General features: G+C 36.2%; 1 protein-coding gene across 21 annotated transcripts in view; it reads right to left on the minus strand.

The window, feature by feature from the left end:
• SCAF8 (SR-related CTD associated factor 8) overlaps positions 1 to 24,994 on the minus strand; it is a 210,728-nt gene that overhangs the window by 129,615 nt on the left and 56,119 nt on the right. For 11 of the 21 annotated variants that reach the window (XR_011535590.1, XR_011535588.1, XR_011535586.1 and 8 more), the window contains 11 exons: positions 22,775 to 22,906; positions 22,371 to 22,483; positions 20,492 to 20,685; positions 18,924 to 19,024; positions 16,282 to 16,395; positions 14,550 to 14,706; positions 12,529 to 12,662; positions 10,573 to 10,717; positions 8,874 to 8,942; positions 5,574 to 5,792; positions 3,334 to 4,798 (listed from right to left, as the gene is read on the minus strand). Coding sequence is in view for 12 of the 21 variants with exons in the window: in XM_070603148.1 (XP_070459249.1) it covers positions 3,348 to 4,798; positions 5,574 to 5,792; positions 8,874 to 8,942; positions 10,573 to 10,717; positions 12,529 to 12,662; positions 14,550 to 14,706; positions 16,282 to 16,395; positions 18,924 to 19,024; positions 20,492 to 20,685; positions 22,371 to 22,483; positions 22,775 to 22,906 (2,829 nt within the window). In the remaining 9 variants the exon portion in view is untranslated. Of the gene's footprint in view, positions 1 to 2,689; positions 4,799 to 5,573; positions 5,796 to 8,873; positions 8,943 to 10,572; positions 10,718 to 12,528; positions 12,663 to 14,549; positions 14,707 to 16,281; positions 16,396 to 18,923; positions 19,025 to 20,491; positions 20,686 to 22,370; positions 22,484 to 22,774; positions 22,907 to 24,994 lie in introns of those variants that run through there. The other 10 variants (XM_070603152.1, XM_070603147.1, XM_070603149.1 and 7 more) reach the window with 3 other exon arrangements.

Raw genomic sequence — 24,994 nt, forward strand, 5'->3', positions numbered from 1 at the left:
TTTCATTAAAGGTTGTGCCTATCCAAAATATATACAAAGATGAAAAACATCAAAATGTTCTCTAAATCACTTAATGAGTAAGGGAATATATATCTAAGTTCAATAACGAATACCATATTTCTTTGATTCTAAGACACTTATTATATTTTGACATTTCTGAATTAGGGATGGGTCTTATAATCACTGGCATGTCATGTTGGAAACATTTTATTTCTGAATGGTGATTATTAGAATCAATGGTATCTTAGATCTGATGAACTACGGTGTTTATAAAAAATTCCTTTTTCAAACTAAAAGAGGTAACTTTTTCTTTTTAAATGTGACAAAACTGCTCCATCCCCAAAACAACTCTAAATGCGTAGCTCCATAAAATATCATCTTTGATGTGAGTGAAAAATGGCCAATAAATTCAATGAAACAACTAAATTATCAGGACAAAAGAAGCTGCTCTGGTAAGAATGTAATAGCTTAAATAATGAATAAATTTTATCAATTAAATATTATATGAAGTCATTTCCAGAGTTTTAAACAAATACTATTCCATCTTCCAACCTTTCTAAGTATTTGTCCACCCTATATATTGAAATAAAATTAGAATAAAGAAGCATTCCACTTATAATATGCTGCAGATAAAAATTACTTTGCTGTAAAATAAGTTTTTATCTACAATATAAATGATCAGAGTACAGTATATGCATTTATGCTAAGAACAGAATCCAATGTTTAGTGAAATGCTTACAGACATAAAAATCCATTTAAAAATTGTTTACTGCAGTCTTCTAATACTGCAGAAAGTCATGTCATTCTGTCCCTTGAACCTATCAGAAATCAAATCATTATGTGATCTGGTGTCTAATGCAGTTACTGCCTGCAGCACTTAAAACCCTTTCATTACACTCCTTGCATACTTCTAATTACTAGCATTCCAGTGACAGCACTGTGATCAAAAGTATCAAAAATGTGACAGGTCTCATGTCAAACTTATCAAAGTAAGACAACGCTTCTCCTTATTATTAAAAAAATGGTGAACGTAAATATCAATTTCGGAAATTCAATATAAGGATGAATAACATCCTTTTGCTTAAATATTACACAACAAAACAAGGACAAAGTGAGAACCAGTACACATAATTTTTTCCAGCTATTTTAAGAGGGTTGCACATTGCCAAGATGGGTTTCTAGATACAGTACTGACAACTGATTAGTAACTTTCACTACCAGAATCTTCAAACCAGTGCAATACTTGTGCATATTCTGTTTTCAAGTTTGCACATGAAGGCCCAATAAAGATAAAAAGCCCAGGATCAAAAGTCACTGAAAAGTCTCACATGTTTTATTGCTACTTAATCCAAGTGAATGTCACTTACTTTAAATAATGGTAAATGCAACTAAAGTTTGAGAGAAATCCCAGTCAATATAATTTCCTTAAGGACAAGGCTTATCTTTGCTGAACATTAAAACTTTGTACCAATGTCACAGTTCTTCCCGTTATCTTAAGGAAAAGATCTGAAACCAATTCAAATTACTGAACTGAATTGAATTACTTTAGAAATAAAGACCAAATTTCCACTCTCACCCAGTTTTCCAAATAAGAAAATAATGTACTATTTCTATTCAGAACCTGTAAGAAGAAAAGACTTTATTTTTGGCCAGGAACCTCAAAGCTTTTCCAGCTCTCTAGATCATCAGAGGTAAACAGAAACAATCCAATTTTAAGTGGCTGGTGTGCTCTATTATTTTTGGGGGTCTCGACAAATGTAGCTTAGGAATTTTAGATAGAGCAAATGATGAATTGTTGGAAACACATAGGAAACAAAATGACTACTCATAGGACCAAACGAAAGCCTTCATTAGAAACAAAAAAATACCAATGGTTCTATATTTGTGTATATATAAATATGTAAAACCCAAAGAAGAAATAAACAGCAAATAAATGAAAATTAAAAGCAAAATATTATATAAATAAACTGAAAACCATTCTCAAATTTTTCTGCTATTTAGTTTACCTTGGAGTGAACAGTGTTACCCAGAGCCTATAAAACACATGACAGACACTTTGTTCCTGGCATACAAATTAATGTTTTGAAATCCACCAACACCAATATAAATTTTGTGCAATTAAGAAATTCACTTCAGGCAAGTGACAAGTACTTTAGTACTAGCACTATCTATGCAGAATAACAAATACAGTGTGAAACAAAGCAATGCAAGCGTTTATGTGAAATTTGGCTCCATGCTAAATCTAGATTCATGCTTAACTATATTAAAAAAGAAATGCCAAATTGCCAGTGTATTTCTTAACAGTAGTTCTTATTTTCCCTTCATAAAGGCTAAGAGCTGTAACTATGAGCAATGTCAACTAGCCAAATTTCTCTAATTTTCTAACTTGTTTTAAAGAATACTTTATTATCTAAACTATCAACTTCCTATTTTTCTCTGTATGTTCATGAAGACAGACATACAGAGAAACAGAAAATCTACATGACTTACACAATAAGTATACACTGATATTACATACATACTAATGAGACTGCATGATTTTTATATGAAAGTACATGCTTTTCCACCACACAGTTCTTCATTGTTGTTATTAAGAGTACTAGAAAACTTCTGCAACAACTAAGCACATGCTAATGATCCAGGGTTTTAAGAATTTATAGGTTAAAAAAATACAATTCCTAGAACACTGTTATCAAACAAATAAGTTTTATTGGCATCTAAAAACAAAATTCACCCAACATTGAAACGTACTTTAATATTTATGTCGTTGTTTTCTTTTTTTACTCACTGCAGTAATGAGGAACAAATCACAAACACTTACTTTGGAGAAACAGAGACCATAGTGTAGATTTTACAAAATCACTTTTTAAAATCTCTGTATTGTGCTCCTCAAATATCTAGAGCCAGTCTTTGCATAAAATATCACAGCTTTGTCTATTACCTTAAAATTCTGCAGCAGCCTAAAGATATGGATAAGATATACCACCACTTGCTATTTTGATATATATCTATTACCATATCCAACCTAATGGTAGTATCTAAAAAATTCTTTCTTCCATAGGAAGTCTCCGACAAGCTGTTATTCATTTCCTTGAAGTTAAAAGAATCTGGGGGCAACATTTATATTTTATCAGAAAAATAAAAAAATGTTTACCTACCATGTTCATATTAAGAACAATGTCTATACAAGTCAGTTATACAATTATTTTGAGAGAAAGGTGAACATGAACATCAGATTAACTTAATTCTGGCAGACAAAAGTGAACAACTATGGTCCAGTCAGCCATTAATCTATTACAGAGAGATGACAACTTTACAAAAGGTATCTTTTACCTACTGAGTGATGATTATGTCCCCTCAGTTTCTGTGCTTTCTACCACTGGTTCACTTTCTATATCAGCAACTGTGTCACTCTTCTCCTTGCTTATTTCACTTGAAGATGTCAGTTTTTCATAAAGTTCAGGATCACTCTGTCCTGGTAAAGGTGGTGGTTGAGCATGTCTCTCGGTATTTTCACCATTAACCTGAGGCACATTATCACCTTTTCGTTGAGAAGTGGCCCCTTCAAAAAAATCAAAAACCCGAGCATGAGGAGGGGGGACCCAGTTTGGAATTCTATCTCGTCCAAGACGATTTCCATTCATTTCTCTGCAGAAATCAAAATCTCTGTCATCCCTATCCCTCTGCCTCTCCCAAGGTCTTCTGCGGTCATCAAAATCTCTGTGAACTTCTTGTCCAAATCCTCTGTTCCAAGGACCACTTCTAGGGTCAAAGCGATAGTTTCCAGACCGAAATCTGCCTCTTTCTTCATGTAAGCCCTTTGGGCCACCATAGACAGGTAGAACCCGGTGCTCTCTCTCGTCAAAATCTCTATGCCCCCAAGGTTTCTCTGGATTAAAGCCAAAGTGATCTCTTCGACCAAGATGATCGATACCTGGCCTCACAAGATTCTCTCTCATGTCTACAGGAGGTCTTCCAAAATGATCCCTACCATCTAATGGAGGCCTTCCAGGACCTTCTCTTGGATCCACAGGCCGTACAACCACATCCCTAACATCCACCGGGGGTGGTCTACTAATGCTTTCCCTGGTTTCTATGGGAGGAAACCGGTAATCTCTGTCTCCTTCTTGTTGAATGTTGTCATTCCCAAGTGGTATCCTTTTCTCTGGATTAGTAACGTTGTCTACACTTTGTCTTCCAGGAACTAGAAAAGGTCTTTCTGGCTGACTAAAAATATCTCCTGGAGGAAAAGGACCACGGGGTGGTGGATGAAGAGCTGAATCAAGTACTGACGGTGGGGGGATTCCCCTTTGGGGTGGGATTCCAGGCTGTATTAAAGGGAATCTTGGTCCAGGTGTCTGTGGTATTAGTCCTGGACGAATGTCTAACATTGGCATTGCAGGCATCCTTTGAGTAGAGAGATTTAAAGGGGGTAGGTTCTGAGGCCCAGCTGGTGGTTGTGTTCCCAAAGGTCCAGAAATATTTGGGACATTTGGTGGCTGTACTCCTATAAGTCCGGAATTGTTAGGGATATTTGGCGGTAGCACTCCCAAAAGTCCAGAACTACTCGACACACTTGGTGGCTGTATTCCCAAAATTCCAGAGTTATTTAGAATATTTGGTGGCTGGGCTCCAATAATCCCAGAAGTACTGGAAACATTAGATGGCCGGACTCCAAGAATTTCAGAATTACTTGATACATTTGGTCTTTGGACTCCCAGAATTCCAGAATTGCTTGTCACATTTGGTGGCTGTCCTCCTAAAATTGCAGGGCTACTTGATATATCATTTGGAATCACTAAAACCGAAAGAGGAAAAACAACACAGACAAAAATTATTCTAGTATGAAAAGGAAACTATATTTGTAATTATTCGTGCTATAATTTCCAGTAGTTAGCATAGAGCTAAATCAGCTACTTGTATCCCCCAAGAATCAAGGTATACCAGATACTAAATAAAAATTAAAGCTAAAATTATTAATACCATGCATAGTGAAATATAAATATTAAAACATAAGTAGGGGTGTTACCTAAAATCTTCACATGAAATCTTTTCAGTTAAACAAGAATGTCAGGTTTTATACTGATTCTCCACCGTCAACAAAAGTCTTTCTAAAGCACAAACAATTCTTAATATACTAAACAGTAGCACCATAAAAAGGAAGTGCTGCTTTCAAACACCATATTTATCTTCTAGACCTACCTGGATAACACCTGGTAGAAGTAAGTTATTTATACTTCATACTTGCTTAGTTTTACCTTTCTGTAGGTCCACATATTTTGCGCAATCTTATTTTGATAACACATTAAGGCAGTCCCAACAGGGCAAAAAAAGGAGGGGGAGGGGTCTTAATGGAAAGGTTTCAAAATCTACACTATCCTGAACAGAATGCCAAATTTACTTTTAACAGAAATTTTAGGAGACAGTGATCTCTTTTTAAAAATTGCAACATTTCAACATCTGTGCATTGAAATAGTTACAAATGCATGACACCTCAGAATTAAACGTCAATACAGAAAAGCAGTACTTATGATTTAGCTACATATTTCTGGGGAATTTTTTTTTCTTTTTACCTGATCTGGTGTTTTCACCAGAAGAAATCTGGTGGTCTATAAGATGAGGTACTTTTTCTTCAGGCTCTGCTTGTTTAGTTGGAGGATTAAAAACATTTCCAGCTGGCAGCGTGGAAGTAGCAAGACTGCTGGCAACAGAACCACCTGGTAAGACAAGGCTGCCAAATCCAACATCTTTCACAGCTTCTGGAGTCATGGATAAAGGTGGCTGCACTAATGCTGCTTAAAGACGGAGAAAATATATTTCAGATTTAATTAGCTAAATTCATGGGCTAAGTTAAAATGTTAACTATAACCAACACTGGCCTTGCCAAAGTTTTAAATGACTTCCTATCCTCTCTCCCCAACTGTTTGGTAAGACTGCTCCGTTAACACAACACATGAATTCTCTTCTGGTCCCTCTATGTCATTTATAATGAAAACTAACTTCTGGCAGCTTGAATGTTTCATTTAATGGCATCTCTGTATCACCCAGCACATTATATACTGACTGATGCTCAAAATGACAAACGAGTCATCACTAAGAGGCTAAGTTATATTTAGAAAGCTTTATTTGTAAAAAATAGAGAAAAACAATTTTTAGAAATATTTTCATTAAAATGTTTAGTAAAATAAGGACCAGTACTCAAGAAGAAAATCCCAGTAACCCAAAAAAAATCATAATTTTCCAAGGATACCATTATACGAATATCTAAATATACAGAAATCATTAGCGCAGACCGATTAATATATGAGAATAAAAACGTGCCCAATCCCCTTGAAATAATAACGTGATAGGGTCCTGACATTCACCACTTTTTACCAAAGTTAGAAACTTGTCAGATGAGAGGAGGTAAGATGGACTAAACAGAAAAAGGTATACACTCCATTTTAAAGAACAGGTAGAAAAACCTCTATGTGTATATGTCATTTATATGTTAAAAAAGAAGAATTAGAGGAATATAAAATCACAAACAGAATTTTTAGTCCAATTTATGTCACAACACTGTTGAGTCATTTACTTGGGGATTTTAAGAACTGTTTTATCCTCACATTTAACTCTACATTACCTCAACCAACTGTCAGCACATAACAGAGCAATAAAACAGGGATAAAACCCCCTAAGATCACATATGGGAATTACGAGAATTAAATGTGACAGTGTGAACAATTAGGAGAGTACCTGGCACACAGTGGTATTTCTCTTTCTCCATTAAACTGATCCTAGATTTTCCAAAATGAAGAAACTAAAAAGAAATTGGGAGGTAGGCTCTAGGATGAGTCTCTGTGAAGGGTGAATTCAGAGATGGCTTCTGAGTACTTTTCTAGTTTTCAGAAAGAATAAACAATTCTTCCTAATTAACCAACAATAACAAAAAAGGATCCTAATGCTGTCTAAACACTGAAGGAGAGAAAAAAGTTTAAAAATATACAGAAAACGGATATTATCAAAATGTAAGCACTCTATCACGTACATTCTTTTTACGATAAAGTCCTTTGCGCCAATATGGGGCCAAAAGGCTAAGCAGCTCACGAAAACTGATGTAGTCATCTTAAAATGACAGAGAAGCAACACGAAAGGTCTCTTACTGTCCAAAAGGAAATCAAACTGAACTTCTAAAAGAAAAGTGAATGCAACTGCTTGGAGGTAAAAATCTGTTAATCCGTAAACTCAAAGGAAACGAAAGAGGGAGAAGTGGAGGAAACAGAGAAAGAGCAGAATGAAGTAAGAGAAATCCTCTTCCCCTCAGATACTGATTATCACTGGAAATACACATAGAACCAACTCATTACTCTGAAATTTACTTATAGAAAAATTTAGCATCTACCCTGGCTCTCCCATACAACTGTATTTCAAAGTAACTAGATACTATTAGTTGAGAAGAGGCAGTTTTTCCTATAGAAAAATTCTAGCTAAGAAATGTAACAGGAATTACAGCGGTCCCCCCTTATCCACGGTGAATACCCTCCCAAGACCCCCAATGAATGCCTGAAACCATGGATAGTAGTGAACCCTATACACATATGCATACATAATGTTTAATTTATAAATCAGGCACAGTAAGAGATTAACAATAGTAACTAATAACAAAATATAACAATATACTGTAGTAAAAGCTACCACAGATTTCAGCAACCTCAGTCTGTGATATTTTTCCTTTCCTTAAGTTGAGAACGTTCACCTTTTCACTTAAAGGAAGCATTTATGACTTCTCTTTGGCATATCCAAATTGCCAATATCACTACTCTTGGGCTCTGGGGCCATTACTAAGTAAAGTAACGGTTACTTGAACACAAGCCCTGCTATACGGTGACAGCTGACTGGATACACAGGATGGCTACTAAATGACTAATGGGCGGGTAGCCATATATAGCATGGATGCACTCAACAAAGGGATGGTTCACATGCTGGGTGGGATGGAGCAGGATGGCACAAGATTTCATCACACTCCTCACAATGGCATGCAATTTAAAATTTATTAATTGCTTGTTTTTGGAATTTTCCATTTAATATTTTCAGACCGGGGCTGAACGTGAATAATTGAAACTGCAGAAAGCGAAAAAGCAGATATGGAGGGATTACTGCAAAAAATTTGAAAGATCACCACTTTGCAACTAATGAAAAGTAGATTCAAGAAATAATGATCAATGGATGAAGACATCTGATGAAAATCTGAAGGGAAACTTTTTTAGTGACCAGGTACCACTACCTGAATGCTCTGATCCATCTCAACATCACTGAAAGTGGGACAAGAAGGCACTGCTTGGCTCCTCATGTGATGTAATATCGAGACTACAGAACCTCACCAGTTAAGTATTCTTGCTAAAAAAGCTGAAGCAGATTATAAGCAAGCTTTGGTGCTAAAAACTTTCTATTTGGAAGGAAACTCAAGGAGATAGAGGAAAAAATTCAATACCGCAAAGAAGCAAAAACACACATCCATTACTTGGGATCTCGCATATAGAAGCAAACTGTTTCTTCAACAAGGCAAAGACATGAAGGATAAAAACAGGAAGGGAGGTCTGGGCTCGAGATTAAGACATTTAATATACAAAACAAAAAACATACAAATATAATGTGAGGATCCTACTTTGAATTTTGACTAAAATAAATCGATAAAAAGATATTTTGAGAAAATAGAGCAAATCTAAATATAACTGACTGCCATATGATACTGTTTATTTTTTTAGAAATCAACAAAACAAATGCATTTGTCTGCAAACTTTCATAATAAAAAAATTAACAATAATTCACAAGAATGAGAACTGACATATTAAAACTACCGTGAATAAAGAAAGTTCTAAAAGTAAGAAACTCACATGTTGGTACTACTGGTGGAATAGTAGGTGGTGGTACAACAGGTGGTGGAACTGGAGGTGGCATGAAACCTACATGGAAAAAAAGACCAAAAAGAAAACAGCATAAGAAAGTTACTTCTTTTAAAGCAAAGATTTCAGTAGCTATAAATGAAACTGTACATTCTTAAAATAGTCTTTCAATACTATGACTTCATATTTGCGAATATATTTTCCATTTAAAAAACTGTTTTTATATACACTACTTTATTTGATCCTTAGTAATCTAAGTAAAGCATAGAGATCCTTATCATGAGCACATCCTATTTACTCACTTGTTTATAGCATCAAAAGATTAATACAAGCCAGGCGACCTGTTTTCTATTAGCATGGTAACTGCATGGAGAGTTAAACACTTGAAGCTGCTGATAAACATACGCAATAATGTCATCTGGAAAACAAGCTATTGTATTTCTTTAATATATATCCTGTTTACTTGCCAGATCAGAGTATTTTCATTAACCTTGGATATTACTACACTATGTTTTGAACACTGAAACAAATGTTCAATTTAATATTGTTTTTATGATTTTAAATATGAAATGATCAAACTATAAACCTGCTTCCTTGCATTTTTAAAATATAGAGCCACCATTAAATTCAATTAAAAAACAGTGCTAAAAATAAGAGAAAAATAAAGATACTTAATTTTCAACAAATGAACGCTAAACTATGTGGTATGGTTTTAGAAATAATCATTTAAAAGTATCTTCTGAAAAAATTTATAATTTTCAAATCACAGATATTTGACTAGAGTAATTTTCTAATATTTAAAATATAAAAAGGCTAAAATTCTCATTAAAATCTGCATCAATTTCAAATTAAGTATTAAACTGTAATTTTAAAAGTTTATGTTACATGATAAATAAATTATAACCATTCTCAAATGAGGAATTTACTTTTTGGCCTTGTTGACAGTTTTTAGGACCTGTATTCAATGGCTAAGGAGTTAAATTTCAGAAATCCAAGTACTTTGCTTATAATATGCAAGTAATTCAGGAAGTATAAAGAAAAAGAAAAATAGTTCTGAAAAACAATATACATCATGTGATCTCTCGTACGTCTCCCCATCCTTCTCAGCGCCCATGGCCTAATACTAAAGCTCTAAGCTATGTAAACAATTACTTATATTTAATCGATGTGTGCTGTTTAAGTAATCTATAGTTTTTACGTAGAAACACTGATTCAAGGAATGTTCATTTATCAACTATTTATTAGGTCAAAAAAAGTATTACGAATTCCATCAACATTTCTAAGATATATTATAACTTCTAATGTCAAAATGGAAACCTAGTAACTTTTAGGAGGGACAATCTATATAATTTAATGCATACTTTCTGATGAATGGGTGATAATATATAGAACTCTGATGTAAAAGCTTCAACATAAATTGTAAGGGCATTTCAATGATTTTTTCTTTTCTCTGTCGGTGTTTTTTAGGTGTGGCCCTCCAACCATCTGCATCAGCTGCGAAGTGGTCTTGCTCCACCTCAGTCTGACTGAAGGAGGAGGAGGCTGGGCCCAGAACTCCGTGCTTTAACATACCCTCCAAGTGATGTGGATGTATGCTAAGGTTTACCACTCTACAGCTTTTTAACCTGCAGAAGAACAATTTAAAAGACATTCTAAGTGGAATTCAAATAATAAAATGAAAACTCCTTACCAGGAGGTGGTTGCGAAGGGTTAAAACTTGCTCGCAGAAAAGGAGGTGGAGGAATTGGACTGAATCCAGGAGGAGGAACGGGCATTGACACAGGAAATGCTGGTGGGACTAAACTAACTGTAGGCACGGCTGGTGCTACTGGAATCTTTTGTGGATAGAAAATAAAAAGTCCGTAAGTCATTTTATCCATCTGCAATGATTACATCTTGGAACAACTAGAGGTAAATTATCTCTATTTCTTTTTTACAAAGGTAACAAATACCACTATATTATGTTGTTTCATATTTTTCCCTTTTTGTATACCTGTAAGTGAGCCCACCTGGGGTAAAAGCAAGGCAGTATTATTCAATGGAGTATACATGGAGACTGTGAAACCTATCTTACGTTCAACTGATGTGAAGTAATGGGCATCGACTTGGATACAGTCATGCATCACTTGAGTAGGATACATCCTGGCGTTGTTAGGCAGTATCATCATGCGAACATCATAGAGTGTACTTACATAAACCTAGATGCTATAGTCTACTACACACCTAGGCTATATGGTTCCAGTCCTATGGGACCACTATCGTATATGCAGTCCGCTGTTGACCAAAATGTTGTTACGCAGCACGTGACTGGAGTGAATATCATGCTTAATTTTGAACTGCCATCTCCCAGTAAGTTCGTCATACCTAGCTATGTTAGGCAACCTAACCATCATTAGGAAGCATGTAATAACAGGTTTAAAACGGCTGGAATTTCTCATAAATTTATTTTCTACTCCTAGCATAAAAATATCTTTTACTCATTCTAGATAAAGTAATTTCCAAATATTTATCTGCACTATGGCTGTACTTCTCTCCTAAATTTCACAATACATCAATGGTCTATTCAACAATTCAACTTCATTGTCTGAAAGTCACTGCGAGCTTCCCATGCATAAGACTGAGCTCCCAACTGTCCTTCCCAAAATAACTCTTCCTGGTCTTTCCCACTCTCAGATAATGGTAACTCTATCTTTCCAATTTCTCAGACCAAAAACCTTCCCTCTGCTCTTTCTCACAACTCAAATCCAATCATGCCACAAAGTCCCACCGGATGTAGCTTCAAAATACACCTGGGATCTGATCACTCTCCTCCCCTCCACTGCTGTCAGCCTGGTCTGAGCCACCATCGTCTCATCCTGACTGCTGGCATTTGTCTTTTAATGGGTCTCCCTGTTTCTAACAACGCACGCTAATCTACTCTCAAAATAGCAGCCAGGGCCACCTTTTAAAACTGTAAGCCAGATCAAGTCACTCCTTTCTTCAAAAGCCTCCAATGTCTCCCCATCTCAGACTGAAAACTGAAGTCCTTCTGGGAGCCTCCCTTCCACTCAGCTCCCTCTCCCTCACTCTACTCTAGCCCACTTGCTGGAACACCCCAGCATGCTCCTGGCCTAGGGCCTCTGCGCTGCTCATTCCCTCTGCCTGGGATGCTCTTCCTCAGACAGCCACATGGTTAATTCCTCAGTAACGTTAAGTTGTTGTTCAAATGTCACATTCTCAATTAAGCCCACCCTGACCATTTTATTTAAAATTGTAAGCACCTACCCAGGCCCTCCTGATCATCGGTCTACTGCCTTTTGCCTTACACAGTAGCTCATACACTTACTGTCTGCTTCCTGTCTCCCCTGTTGAGAGCAAATGCTCCATACAGGGCAGGGATGTGTGTGTGTGTTTTCCACTGATGTACCCCTATCCCAGGTGCCTACAACAGTGAGCGTCACAGAGCAGGCAACTGATCCGTTCAATAAACAAACATGTAAATATTAAAAGACACCATTTCCAAAAAAGTTTTTTCAAAAATGTTTAACTAAACTCAAATTTATTCTGTTTTGGGCAATTTCCTCCAAGTTTTAGAAAGTAAGTACATGAATAAAAACAGAAACGTAAAATGACACATTAAACAATAACAAAAACACCCAGCACTAACCTGTAACATAGCAACAGGTGGAGGGAAAACCTCTGCCTGGGTTGTGACCACTGTCTCCTTTTCAACTGGAGGTGGGCTCTGAGTTGTCTGCACCGTCTCTTTAACGGGTTCTGAGCTTTTCACAGTTTCCCACTCTAAACAAAATATTTGAAATTGATTTCCTCTGGGTAAGTGTGACTTTTCATTTTATTTCTACGTATACATTTATTTCATGTCTGACTAGTCCTTCATCTACCTTGGCACATCTTTAAGATGTGACCACAACTGTAGGTGCCAACCAAGGTTTTGCCCAGATGAATCTGATTAGGATACTAAGGAGTCCGAAGAAGCATGACACGAAACACAAAGGAAAGACACTAAAATATTTCGTCTAGAGAAAACACTTGGAAGGGATATAATAGATATATATCTCAGAGGCTGTCTGATAATAAGAGGAGCCAACCTTATTCTATATTTTGTCACAAGATACAAGGGAAGACCAACAAGGCAAGTATTAACCCAATACAGAAAAATCTTTCTGACAATAAAGCTATGCAAGAATAGAACAAAGAGGCCCTAATGGTTCCTCCAATGGTTTTCTATCTCCCTGAGAGAAGATCAAAGTCATTATAATGACTAATAAGACGTTACATGACGTCACCCCTCTGTACCACTCTGGATTCATCTCCTGCTACTCACTCCTCACGAACTTTGCTCAAGCCACATGGGTCTCATGATTTTGGAATACATTTTGCACCTGCTGTTCCCTCTGTAAGGAACGCTCTGCTCTGTCCCCAGATCGCTGCACGCCTCACCCCTTCAAATCTCCACATCTCCATTAGGTCATCTTCAACCACGTCAAGCTGCAATAGCTCCGCACCCGTACTGCCTAGCTCCCCCCTGTTTTTTCTTCTCAGAACTTATCAACACTGAAATACTATCAAGTTCATCTATATGTTTACTCTCTCTCTTCCCACTAGAACATGGTTGACAAACTTATCCTATAGTAAGTATTTTAAGCTTTGTGGGCTATATATTCTCTGTCGCAACCACTCCACTGCTGTTGAAAAGAGATCACATACAGTAGGTATACACAAGTGAGCATGGCTGTCTTTCAATGCAACTTTATTTACAGAACTGGCTGCCAGCAAGATTTGGCCTGTGGGCTCCAGGTTGTCAAATCCTCTACTACAATGTGTATGTACTCCATGAGAGGAAAGATTTCTGTCTATCTGTCTCACCACTATCATCCCAGTTCCTAAAAGTATGCCTGGCGCACAGCAGGAACAAAAATATTTATCGAATCAAGAAAAAAAAGAGACTGACAATTAGAAAACTACTGAAACAGTTTGAAAACGTGTGCATTGAGCCTGAGAAGGAAAATATTATGAAAATTAGCTAATTTTGGTAAAACAGCTAAAATGCAAAGAAATACGACATATATCATATTCCAATTCTTTTCCAAGCATCCATTTTAAGATTTCTTACTGGTTATAATTGCAAATCATTTTGTGAATTTATAACTGGAATTTTTAAGAATAAAAAAACACGTTTTTAAAAAGAACAGGCCAGATGATCATTTGGTTATCAGCATTCTACAACCGCACAAATCTCAACTACAGCTCTCTAAACTAAAATTTGATTCTTGCCACTGTAAACATGGATACTAATCAAAATAATCTAGGAAATTTTCAAAGAAGCTTCCTAAGTCCCCAATTCTCATTCAAACTCAAGGAACTGAAATACTGAGTTTCAAAAAGCCTCCATATACACAACTCTCTTAAAGAGCAAAACTTTTAAAAAGACATACATGAAAAATGCTACATTTATAGACTTCTCAAACACTATCTATACTCTAACACTTACGAAATAGGACCTATTAAACATATACACTGAGAACAGTAGTATTTCATTTTTCTCTTTTTTGAGGGAAGAATCCAGGAAATAAAATAAACACAATTCACCCTATCATGCAAAACTATTATCAATTACAACCTTTTAAGTGTACTTTTTAACAATAAAACCATCCTTAGGGTTCTCACCAGTATTTACAGTTTCCTGGTCAATCATGCCTCCTTCTGCAAAACCTTCCAAGTCGTCCACTTTAACCTTTTCCCATGGTATGTATGTAACTCCAAGATCCACATCCCAGAACTGCTTATATTCTGTTTTTACACCTTTGTTGAGAGCCCAAGCAATCTATCAGGAATGAGAGGAAAAAAAGAAAGCTCACGCATACTGCAAAAATAAGGTACAATGTTCAAAATTATATGGAAACAATGTGCACAAATAAAATTAGTTTTAAAAATCAGTTGGGGAGCCTGCCCCGCGGTGTAGTGGTTAAGCTCAGCGCGCTCTGCTTTGGCAGCCCAGGTTCACAGGTTCGGATCCTATGTGCAGATCTTCACCACTTGTCAGCCACACTGTTGTGGCAACCCACATATAAAGTGGAGGAAGACGGGCACAGATGTTAGCTCAAGGCTAATCTTCCCAAGCAAAAAAAAGAGGAAGATTGGTGGCAACAGATATTCGATCAGGGCTAATCTTCCTCAGCAAAAAAAAAAAATTCAGTTGGACAGGCAAAGCATCATGGCTAGAAGAATAACAGTAGCCAAGAAAACTTTTTCCATGTATTTTCTGTCTTGTTTTTTTAAATAAAACCTGCATTAGATAGCAATGGTCTTTATAATATGGGATTTATTTCCACTTCTTACTGTAATTTTAAAAAACATATTTCCAGAAACAATCCAAATCTTCTTTTCACTATAAAAATGTCTCCTACATTAGAATAATTAGAATAGCTATTATAATTTAAAGAAAATCTTTGTACTCCAGGAAAGAGGAGACCACTGACACTTTAGTTTGCAGAGAGAAACTCTCTGCCATGAAATGACAAAGCATGGGCACGTTAACTCCCTAGAAAGTAGTTATTTTAAAGCTTTTAATTCACTTGCAGAAACTCATGGAATAAATTATCTCCAAATAGCAGAAATGAAATGTAAATTAGTCACAAGAAGTAAAGACAGAAAAAATAAGCAAAAAGGGCCTGCCCTGTGGCCTAGTGGTTAAGTTTGGCACACTCTGCTTCAGTGGCCCAGGTTCAGTTCCTGGGCAGAGGCCTACACCACCTGTCAGCGGCCATGCTGTGGCGGCAACCCACGTATAAAATAGAGGAAGACTGGCACAGATCTTGGCTCAGGGCCAATCTTCCTCACCAAAAAAAGAAAAGAGAAAAGAAAAGAAAGAAAGAAAGGGAAAAAACAGAAAAATATGTAATAAACACTCAGTTTAAAAACAAAGAGGAAAATTAAAATATACTTAAAAATAAACCCTTCACAAGGGCCTGCGTTGTGTAAGACAAGATGTTAAAAAGGAGAAATTAATAACATAATTAAGGCGTATGATTAGAAAACACGGGAGGAAGAAGTGAATGAAAGACAAACTTCTAAAAATGAAAAAGTTGTCATAAAATAGTGCCCTGTTAGCTCAGGACCAATCTCCTCACAAAAAAAAAAAAAAAAAAGAAGAAATAATAGAAAAAAAGGGACCCTGGTTGACTAAGAGAATTGCGAATATGTGATTTCAAAGAATCATGAGACTAACATTTTGGTGACTGTTTTATCTATATTTAATTCTATAATTAAACAATACTGAAATAATAAATTTCTGTCAAGGTTTGCCCATAACATTAAAAAAGAAGATGAATTAAATACAGGAACATTCTAATAATCCAATAAAATAAGAGCATGTGATGCCCCCCACCCCCAATCTCACCTTAATGACCTTGGACCCAATTTTATATGATCCAGAACTAAGTTTCTGAAGAGCCCGAAATGCGTCTTGTCGATGAACCATGCAGACATAAGCACAGCCCCTGGGAGGAATCATCTATTAAAAAAAAGTTTTCTTTAGAAAGAGTTATAAGGAGGGCAATTCATTCCAGCATTTTAGGGTTTTAAGGAAACAGAACATTGACTACTAACTAATATGGAATTGTTTTCCCTTTTTCCTCTAGCTATCTGTTTAGTGGCACAATTCACATACAATTACTTAATTTAAAAAAGAAGATAAAATTCAAAGCCTAGTTGGGTCTCATTCTAAGCCACAATATATGCGAAATCTTGAATATCATACGTCAATTAAAATTTTTTAATACACAATAACTATTAAAACAAAAAAATGTATAAAGACATACGTAATAATACTACCAGATAAAAGGATAATAATATTGTATGGCCAACATACTTGAAGGCATACAATTTATTCACAGTAGTATTTCAATATTTCCAAATATTCTACTGAGCAACGTGAGAAGGACTTTTGCTTTGGGGAAGTATCTTATCCTTAATATAAAATCTATAATCTACAACAAATGATAAAGCTAAAATTTCTCAATTTTATAAAACTGACTTTTGTCCAAGTGCTTCCGGACAAAAGTTTTAACATGAATAGGAAAACAGCCTCACTGTAAGTATCTGAGTTTTATTTATAAAGCATTTCACTATTCTAGAGACTACCAGCTCATAAAATTATCCTTAATATATTAATTCAGAAAAATACAGAGCATTTCAGTCTCTTTTTGAAGAACAAAAAAGGCATTCTATCACTTTATTTTTACTCAATATGTAATAAGTTCTATTTGTCAAAAAATAAAAATAAAAACCTTTCCCTCAGTCTTGCTACCACTTCGATATACTGTCACTTTAATACCAAACTTCTCAAAAGATAAGTCTATCTCGACCCCTTACACAGTCCTTCCATCTCTTGCAATGTAGATCCAACTCCTTACCAACCCACTGAAAGCATTTTTTTCAAGCTCACTAATGACCTACTAAGTGCAAAATCTAATGGACTTTCCTCAGTCCTCACACTCCCCTAAAGTGACCAAGTAAAAGGTTTATAAATCTTCCATCAATTTTTCAAATCCCGGATTTTACCACTAGCCATTTAGCACACTTCAGTACCTAATTTAGTGCCCATCGTCTGTAAGTACTATGCTCTTACAAGGTGACGTAAAAGAGGAGGGAGACAAGGCAGACTATGCCCAAATGACTGTGGGACAAGAAAGGCCACAAATGTCACACCAACGTGCAAATCCAGACTGCCAGCTGGATTCAGGATCAGAGCAGTGATCCCGGCTCTGCATGGGAATCACCCATGCAGCTGTGGCATTGTGATAAGAATCTAAAGACACTGATCAAGGGCACTTCTATTTTTTCAAATACCAACACATTTCTGATATCTCAGCTACAGCTGAGAACCACTAGTTTAAGAGCAGGGGAAATTCAGAGGTTATATGATCATGGACTCTAAAAGACAGCTACGTTTTGACAGGCGAAATTTTAAAAGACAAAGAGCAAGAGAACCTACAGCAGTCGCATGGTGTAGACAGTCAACCAAATCTACTTATTATCTGTGCAACTCAGGCAAATCACTTAGTTTTCTCAATGGCAAAATAAGGAAATTTCAATGACTTAACCAGATTCTTGTGAGGAGCTGGCAAGGTCACATGTCGTTGAAAGTAACATACAAAATGGTCCAACAATTCACAGGAAGAGTGCCGTTATGAATACAGCAAAGTCACGTGTGGCACTATAAGGAATGCTGGGATCTAAAAACCAGCCAATTACCCAGTAAATAACGATAAGGGTCCAACAGACCATGAAAGTACAACAGTGAAGAAAGTCAGAGGGTTAATACATTACAAGTCTCCTCAAACAAATGACTGCAAAATATTTCATTACTTAGTTTTGGCCCCAAGGAATAAAACAGCCCTTGAGAGGAAGAAAATACTCGAAGGAGGAGACTGAATGGGGCAAAACCACTAAAGAGCGAGAGAGCTATGTTCAAGTTAAAGAGTGAGAGAGCTATGTTCAGGTTAAAGAGTGAGAGAGCTATGTTCAAGTTAATCGGAGATGTTCCGGCCACACAGGTTTTCTGGCCTAGGGTTTGCTTAGGGGCCGGGAGTGGGGAAGGCTGGCAAAAGACAAGGCCCAAGTCCAGTCGCATCTCCACCATTACCGATGTACTCATGTGCACGTGATTACAATTCTGTGGAACTCGGTTTCCTCATTTTCATTAAAAAAAGAAAAAAGGAATTAAACTAGAACACATATAAGGTTCCTGATAACTCAAACATTTGATGCTTTTAGGAATCAAATGCTACACTGCTATGAAATCCCAAATATTTTGTTAGGATTCCACTGGAAAAAAAATTAATTACACAAGGAGATAAACAGCAAGAGAATAAACAAGAATACAGAAATGATTCAAGTCAAACAATCCTTATAAAGATGGGCATTATTAAAGGCAGATACTCCTGGGCTAACTAGGAACCAAGGTGAGTCTCTGTATGAGTGAACATCCCCTACTTTTTCTTTTTAACCTTAAACTATTGTTTAAGAACTAATACTTACATTAATGGATTCAATTTGTCCAAACTCTTCAAACAGGTTGGTTAAATCTTGCTGCGTTGCCTTCTTGTCCACCTGACCAACCCACAGAGTAGTACTACACACTGTCGAGACATAAGAAACAAGCGACCTAAATTGCAGACACAGTTACCTCTTCCGAGTACCTGAGGGAAAGGGCACTAACAACAACGGACGAAAACTTAAGATAGTGTATTTGTTATTAAAATATCTGTTAATTGCCATTTTTTTCTGTTATGTTTAAAATCAACTACACTCCTAGGTATCCATTGCCTCTAAAAGGCAACCTCTTGCACGTCACTTGTTCTCAAGCTGGGCTGCATGCCTGAGTCATGTGGATACCTGGGTCCCACTCTAAAAGATGACCAACGGTATGGGGTATGACAAACTGGGAAATGGGAGTTTTAAAATTCCATAGGTGATTCTAACATGTAAGAAAGTTTCAAAATCACTTTTCACCGCAATCCTCCCTGTGCACCTTTTAAATATCTTTCTGTTCTGAAATGTTTAAGTGGATTCTCCCTAATCAACAGCTAAATCTGAAAACAGTGTCTTGTCTTTAAGGATACAAAGAAGAAAAGGCTACATCAGAATTTCTTGTTATCATGAAAGGCTTACAGGTACTTAACCGTTGGAAGCCACCTCCCTTTACTAAACAAACGCTACACAGGCCACATCTTGCCTACTTTTACCTGTGCTGTTCATGCCTCTGTGAACATTTCCTTTTCCTGAGGGCACTTACTTTAAAAATAATTACAGCTGATATATTTGCAGAGTTTCAAAACATTTGGATTTATGTCACTGTCATTTAAAAAAATGTTTCCAGCTTTTTGATTACCTTTGATCTCTAACAGGGCAGGCCGAGAGCAAGCTTTTACTCCAGAGCTGACTCCACATTAGCCTAAGAAGTGGCCGCTGCGAGATCTTTACTGAATGTGAGTTTTCAATCAGATCTCTTGACTCTGGGGACTCAGAACTCTAATGTCTCCCAGACCTGTGTGAGCTTTAGGAACCGTCCAGCTAACAGATCCCTGGTAATTGTTCTTTTTCTCGTGCAGTCTCACCTTAAGCATACATAACTCAACACTCAACTGAAGTCTCAAGGGGCAATGTATTAGCTTTCTTTTGCTTCTGTAACAAAACACCACAAGCCTAGTAGCTGAAAACACGACAACGTACTCTCTTCCAGTGCTGGAGGCCTAAAATGGGCCAAGGAGGCTGCAGCCCTTCTGGAGGCTCTAGGGGAAAACTGGTCTCCTTGCCTTTGCTAGCTTCTACAAGCTGTCTACATTCCTTGGCTCATGATCCCAACCTCCATCTTCAAAGCCAACAGTATAGCATTCACCAGCCTCTCTCAATGACCTGAGCATGGAGTAGAACCACTCTTCCTTTTTCTTTCCTCCTCTAGCACATTACAAAATTCAAGGATAAAATTACTCATTTACCAAACCACTTTTCAACAACTTAGTCTAAAAATAAGGTTGAAAGACTTTGCAGCAGATAATCTTCTTAATATTTACTGAAGCCAAAGCTCTGTGAAAGTCATCACTTACCACTTAATGTTTTAGATCTAATTGGAGGTAACCCCTTCTTCTGTCGCTCTTTCTCCCTCTCTCTGGCTCTCCTCTCACTCGAGTATGAGCGTGATGACTTCCTCTTCCTCTCTCTTGAGCGTGAGCGTGAGCGCTTTCTGTGTTTGCGCTTTCGAGAGCCAGATCGTGACCTGGACCTTCGTTTTCTTGGTGATCTACAAAAACAATAACATTATTCCTCTATCAAATTTCCCATTCTAGGTGAGGGGGGAAAACAAAAAAGGTCATCTTATATTTAGCTACCTCTTAAAAAATGTTTCAGGATAATGAAGTTATCAAACATGCATTTTCCCAAATCTATGTACTGCTTAGGTCCACAATAGTCACAGACGTTTGTCTGCAATGATTCTTACTGAGTGTGGGTGAGTATTCACAACCACAAGAAAGAAGAGGAAAATGAGATTCTATTAAGGGCCTCACTTTCTCTTAGTGTCGCGTCTTCCAACTTATTTTTCAAACAAGAATCAAGAACAGGGATGAAAGACAAGAAAATAAAAAGATCCTTTAGGATACGAAAATGTTACATTCTTTTTTTTTTTTAAAGATTGGCACCTGAGCTAACTGTTGCCAATCTTTTTTATTTTCTGCTGTTTCTCCCCAAATCCCCCCAGTAGATAATTGTACATTTTAGTTGTGGGCCCTTCTAGCTGTGGCATGTGGGATGCTGCCTCAGAGTGGCCTGGTGAGCAGTGCCATGTCCGAGCCCAGGATGCGAACCAGCAAAACCCCAGGCCACCAAAGCAGAGAGCGCAAGCTTAACCACTTGGCAACGGGGCCGGCCCCGAAAATGTTACATTCTTAAAATTAGGAAATAGAGAATGTTTCCAACAGAGCATTAGCTAAATTCTGCTTACAAGTTTTCAACTTCTAAAATTTCATGGTGCTTGACAATAGAATATAAGGCGATACTGAAACACTTTTTTCCCCGTCAACCATATGCACTGAACTCTCTTCAAAATGCTTAATAAGGAGGTGTTGCTAAGACAAAGACAAAAGTTTTCAGCACTGACATTGTAATTGCTTTAGCAAGGTAATTCATTGACATGAGGTGGGTTTAGAGAAAGTTGAACTGACAGGCTCTCATATGCAAGAGGTAAATAGAAATAACTTCTTAAAACAAGAAATGATTGGAAAAGTCATCAAAGATACTGCCCCTCTTCCAGCATTTACTGTTCAGATTTTCAGGGGTACTAACGTGCAAAAAATAGGGTATAAAAATGGTAGACTAATGACTTTAAGTTTTAAGACAGTTTGTAGCAAAAACAATGTATATGTGCTACATGCAAATTTGCCAGATTAAGAATAAGGCACCTTCAACTCAAATTTGAATGAGCATGTACATTAATGAGGCTTGGCCACATTGAAAAGTCCGCAAAGAAAACCATTTATAGGATATGTCTTATAACAGTTGGATATTATACTCAATGCTTATAAAAATAATTTTTGTAGCTTTATTTTTATGATCGTTTTTGGTATTATTATGACATGAAATGGAATATAATAGAGTGTCTAACACTGTCTTCTATAGCTTGATTTAGCTGTTGTTCAGAGGCAGTAATATCCTAAGCTGGGTGTCATCATATTATTAACTAAAATGAGGTATAATCCAAAATCCAAGTCTCATGAAATGGTTGCAATTATTGCAAATTATTCAAATAAATGGCCAGAGATATATTCAATTAAAAACAAAACAAAATATTTTCTGATTTTGAAATCCTGAATTCCTTCTGAGAGAAGATAAGACGTCATTCTAAGAAAAACATTTCCTTTAATCTTGATGAAAATAGAGCCAATATTTCAAAAGTTCACACAGAGCTAGTCTTCAACATTATTGCAGAACCTTGAACGAGATCGTGAATGTGTTCTTGATCTCGAGCGAACAGCCCCTTTCTTTGCTTCTTGTTCAAAGATCTCCTCTTCTACTCCCTCTTGTCCTTCATCTATATCCATATCCTTGAAAGTCAAAAGAACAGAAAACAAGCAAAATGCCAGGTTGAGATTCAGTATTTATTGATGATTCTGCCTCACAAAATATTCACCATGGTTGCATTAATGCCTAATAGCAAAATGGTTGGAATGTGGAGCTTATGAAGTGAGGGGGGATTAAAAAACATTCAAGACATTACCATTATTTTACATTAATAAATTATTTTACATAAAATAAAAATCATTACCATATTTTACAGTATTTTTTCTCTAAGCAATTTTAGAAATTTATGACTCAGAAAAGCAGTTACTTTTTACCTGTTGCTGAATATCTATGGAATCATCCAAATTTGCTTCAGGTTCCAAGAAATGCTGCTGACTGCTGCCTTGTGATGGTGACGCAGAGTGCTCTGACCCAAAGGTTCCTTCCTGACTGTCCTGAGGGGTTGCCTATTGAGAGTGTATGCAAAAACGCAAAGAGTGGGAAATAAGTATCATTACAAATGGAAATTTAAACACTTAAACATCACAATTTTTAAGAAGCCTGAAGACATACCTTTTACAATCATCTAAAATTACACTTATGTACAAATTCAAGTTCACTTAAAAGTATGAGACATCTCCACAAAATGGGGAGAAGACTCTAAGAATAAAATGGTAAGATCAAGTAGGTCTTCACCAAACTTTTAACTGTGGAAAACACAATATCAAAAATTAAGAAAGGGATTAATATATCATGAATAATATATAATGGCATTAAGCCAAATGAATCTAGAATTACATCGGCAATTAGTATTTTTATAAAATGCTATAAATGAAAAGTCCAGTAAAGTATTTTACATTAAAAAACTAAGTCACACATTACACATATAGAAGCAAAACATAGCTCAAATGCCAACATCAAAATAACTGATCTGGCAAAACAGTTCTCAATTTGGCCTGCCCTAACCCCCATCTCTAGATATTCACAAAATAATACAAGATACATGTAAAACATTTCAGAAAGTTTAACAAAGGTTAGGCAATGAAGCCTAATTAAAGGAATATTTAAAAATTTGAACCCCTATATCCTGGGACTAGAATGACAGCAACTTGTGGTAGTGACACTGCTTACACGATGCTGATCAGTATGAACCTGATTAGCAATTACATACACTATGGTGTTGACTAAAAGCGAGAAACCTGTTTTGGAAAAAAATAAGTCCCTACATAAACTCTCCTAAAACATATCTTGCAGGTACTGAAGATTGACAAAAATAGTTCCTAGTGGTACACAAGCTGGGAACTACTGTAATAACAGAAAAGAGTAATTCAAAATCTGATAGTGAACAAGTTACCTGAACTCTGAATTTTGGTCTCCCTATTTGTAAAAGGAACACTAGTAGAGTGATTATAGACAATATTGTAATTTATCTTCAAAATTTCTTAGAGACTAGATCTTAACTCTTCCCACCACAAAAAAAGAAATAACTACCTGACATGATAGAGGTGTTGGCTAACACTACAGCGGTTAATTATATCACAATATATAAATGTATCAAAATCAGTAGGTTGTACACCTTAAACTTACACGATGTTATATGTCAATTATTATCTCAATAAAATTTTCTTAAAAAATTACTCTTACCCTAATGACATTTAAACTGAAAGAAAGCAGTATAAAAATTAAGAGCCAAAAAAGCAGTAAAGAACCATTCCACGTCTCTTAATTTATGAAGAAACAGGTTCCCCAATGACAGGTAACATTTTCAAGGTTTAGAAATAAATTAAAGCTAAAGTTAGAATCAGAAAAGATTTCTTTTAAACTTCTATTACAATATTGAGCAAAATGTTAGTAAGTGAGTGTACTCTTGCAGGACAAATCAAATAAACATGTTTTAGGTATAGTCCTACAGCAGGCCTGTAAAACAGCACAGCAACAACGGAATTCTTAACAACACAGCAAGATGATTTTCAGCTTCATCCTGAGCCTTACTATTTGGTCCTAATTCAGTACTTGTACATTCTTCACATCATTTATTCTTACTTCATCATTCACCTTAAGCCTCTTATCTATCCCTCCCCCATCTTGTTTTTCATCCTTAATTTTTTATTTAATGGTTAACCCTTGGGTATGACTACTACGATCCACTGCAATCAATTTTAGTTTCTGAGTTTCCTTTTTGAGCAGTTTTACTTATTTGAAGATTGCAATTTCACGACTTTGTTTCTTAGAGGTCTTACGAATAACAAAGAGAAAATTTACTTTAAAAATTCAACTAAAGTTTATCCTATTATCTTGCTATCAGCATCAAGTCCATTGGACCCTCTACTATACCTAAGATACATTATGGGATCTTAGAGGTCCTATTTTCCTATACAGAGAAAGATTTTGCTATTTCACCATCCCAAGAATTATTCCATTACTACTCATCAATTATTCCCAATTACATCAAAAAACACTAAAACAGTAAGAAAAAGCAGTGGAATTGTTGAGAAGGGTGATTCAACAGTGAAATAAATCATAATCATTGAGTTTTACTGCATTATCAAAATACT

This window comes from Equus przewalskii, chromosome 32, assembly GCF_037783145.1.
Source record: "Equus przewalskii isolate Varuska chromosome 32, EquPr2, whole genome shotgun sequence".
NCBI classification, from domain to species: domain Eukaryota; kingdom Metazoa; phylum Chordata; class Mammalia; order Perissodactyla; family Equidae; genus Equus; species Equus przewalskii.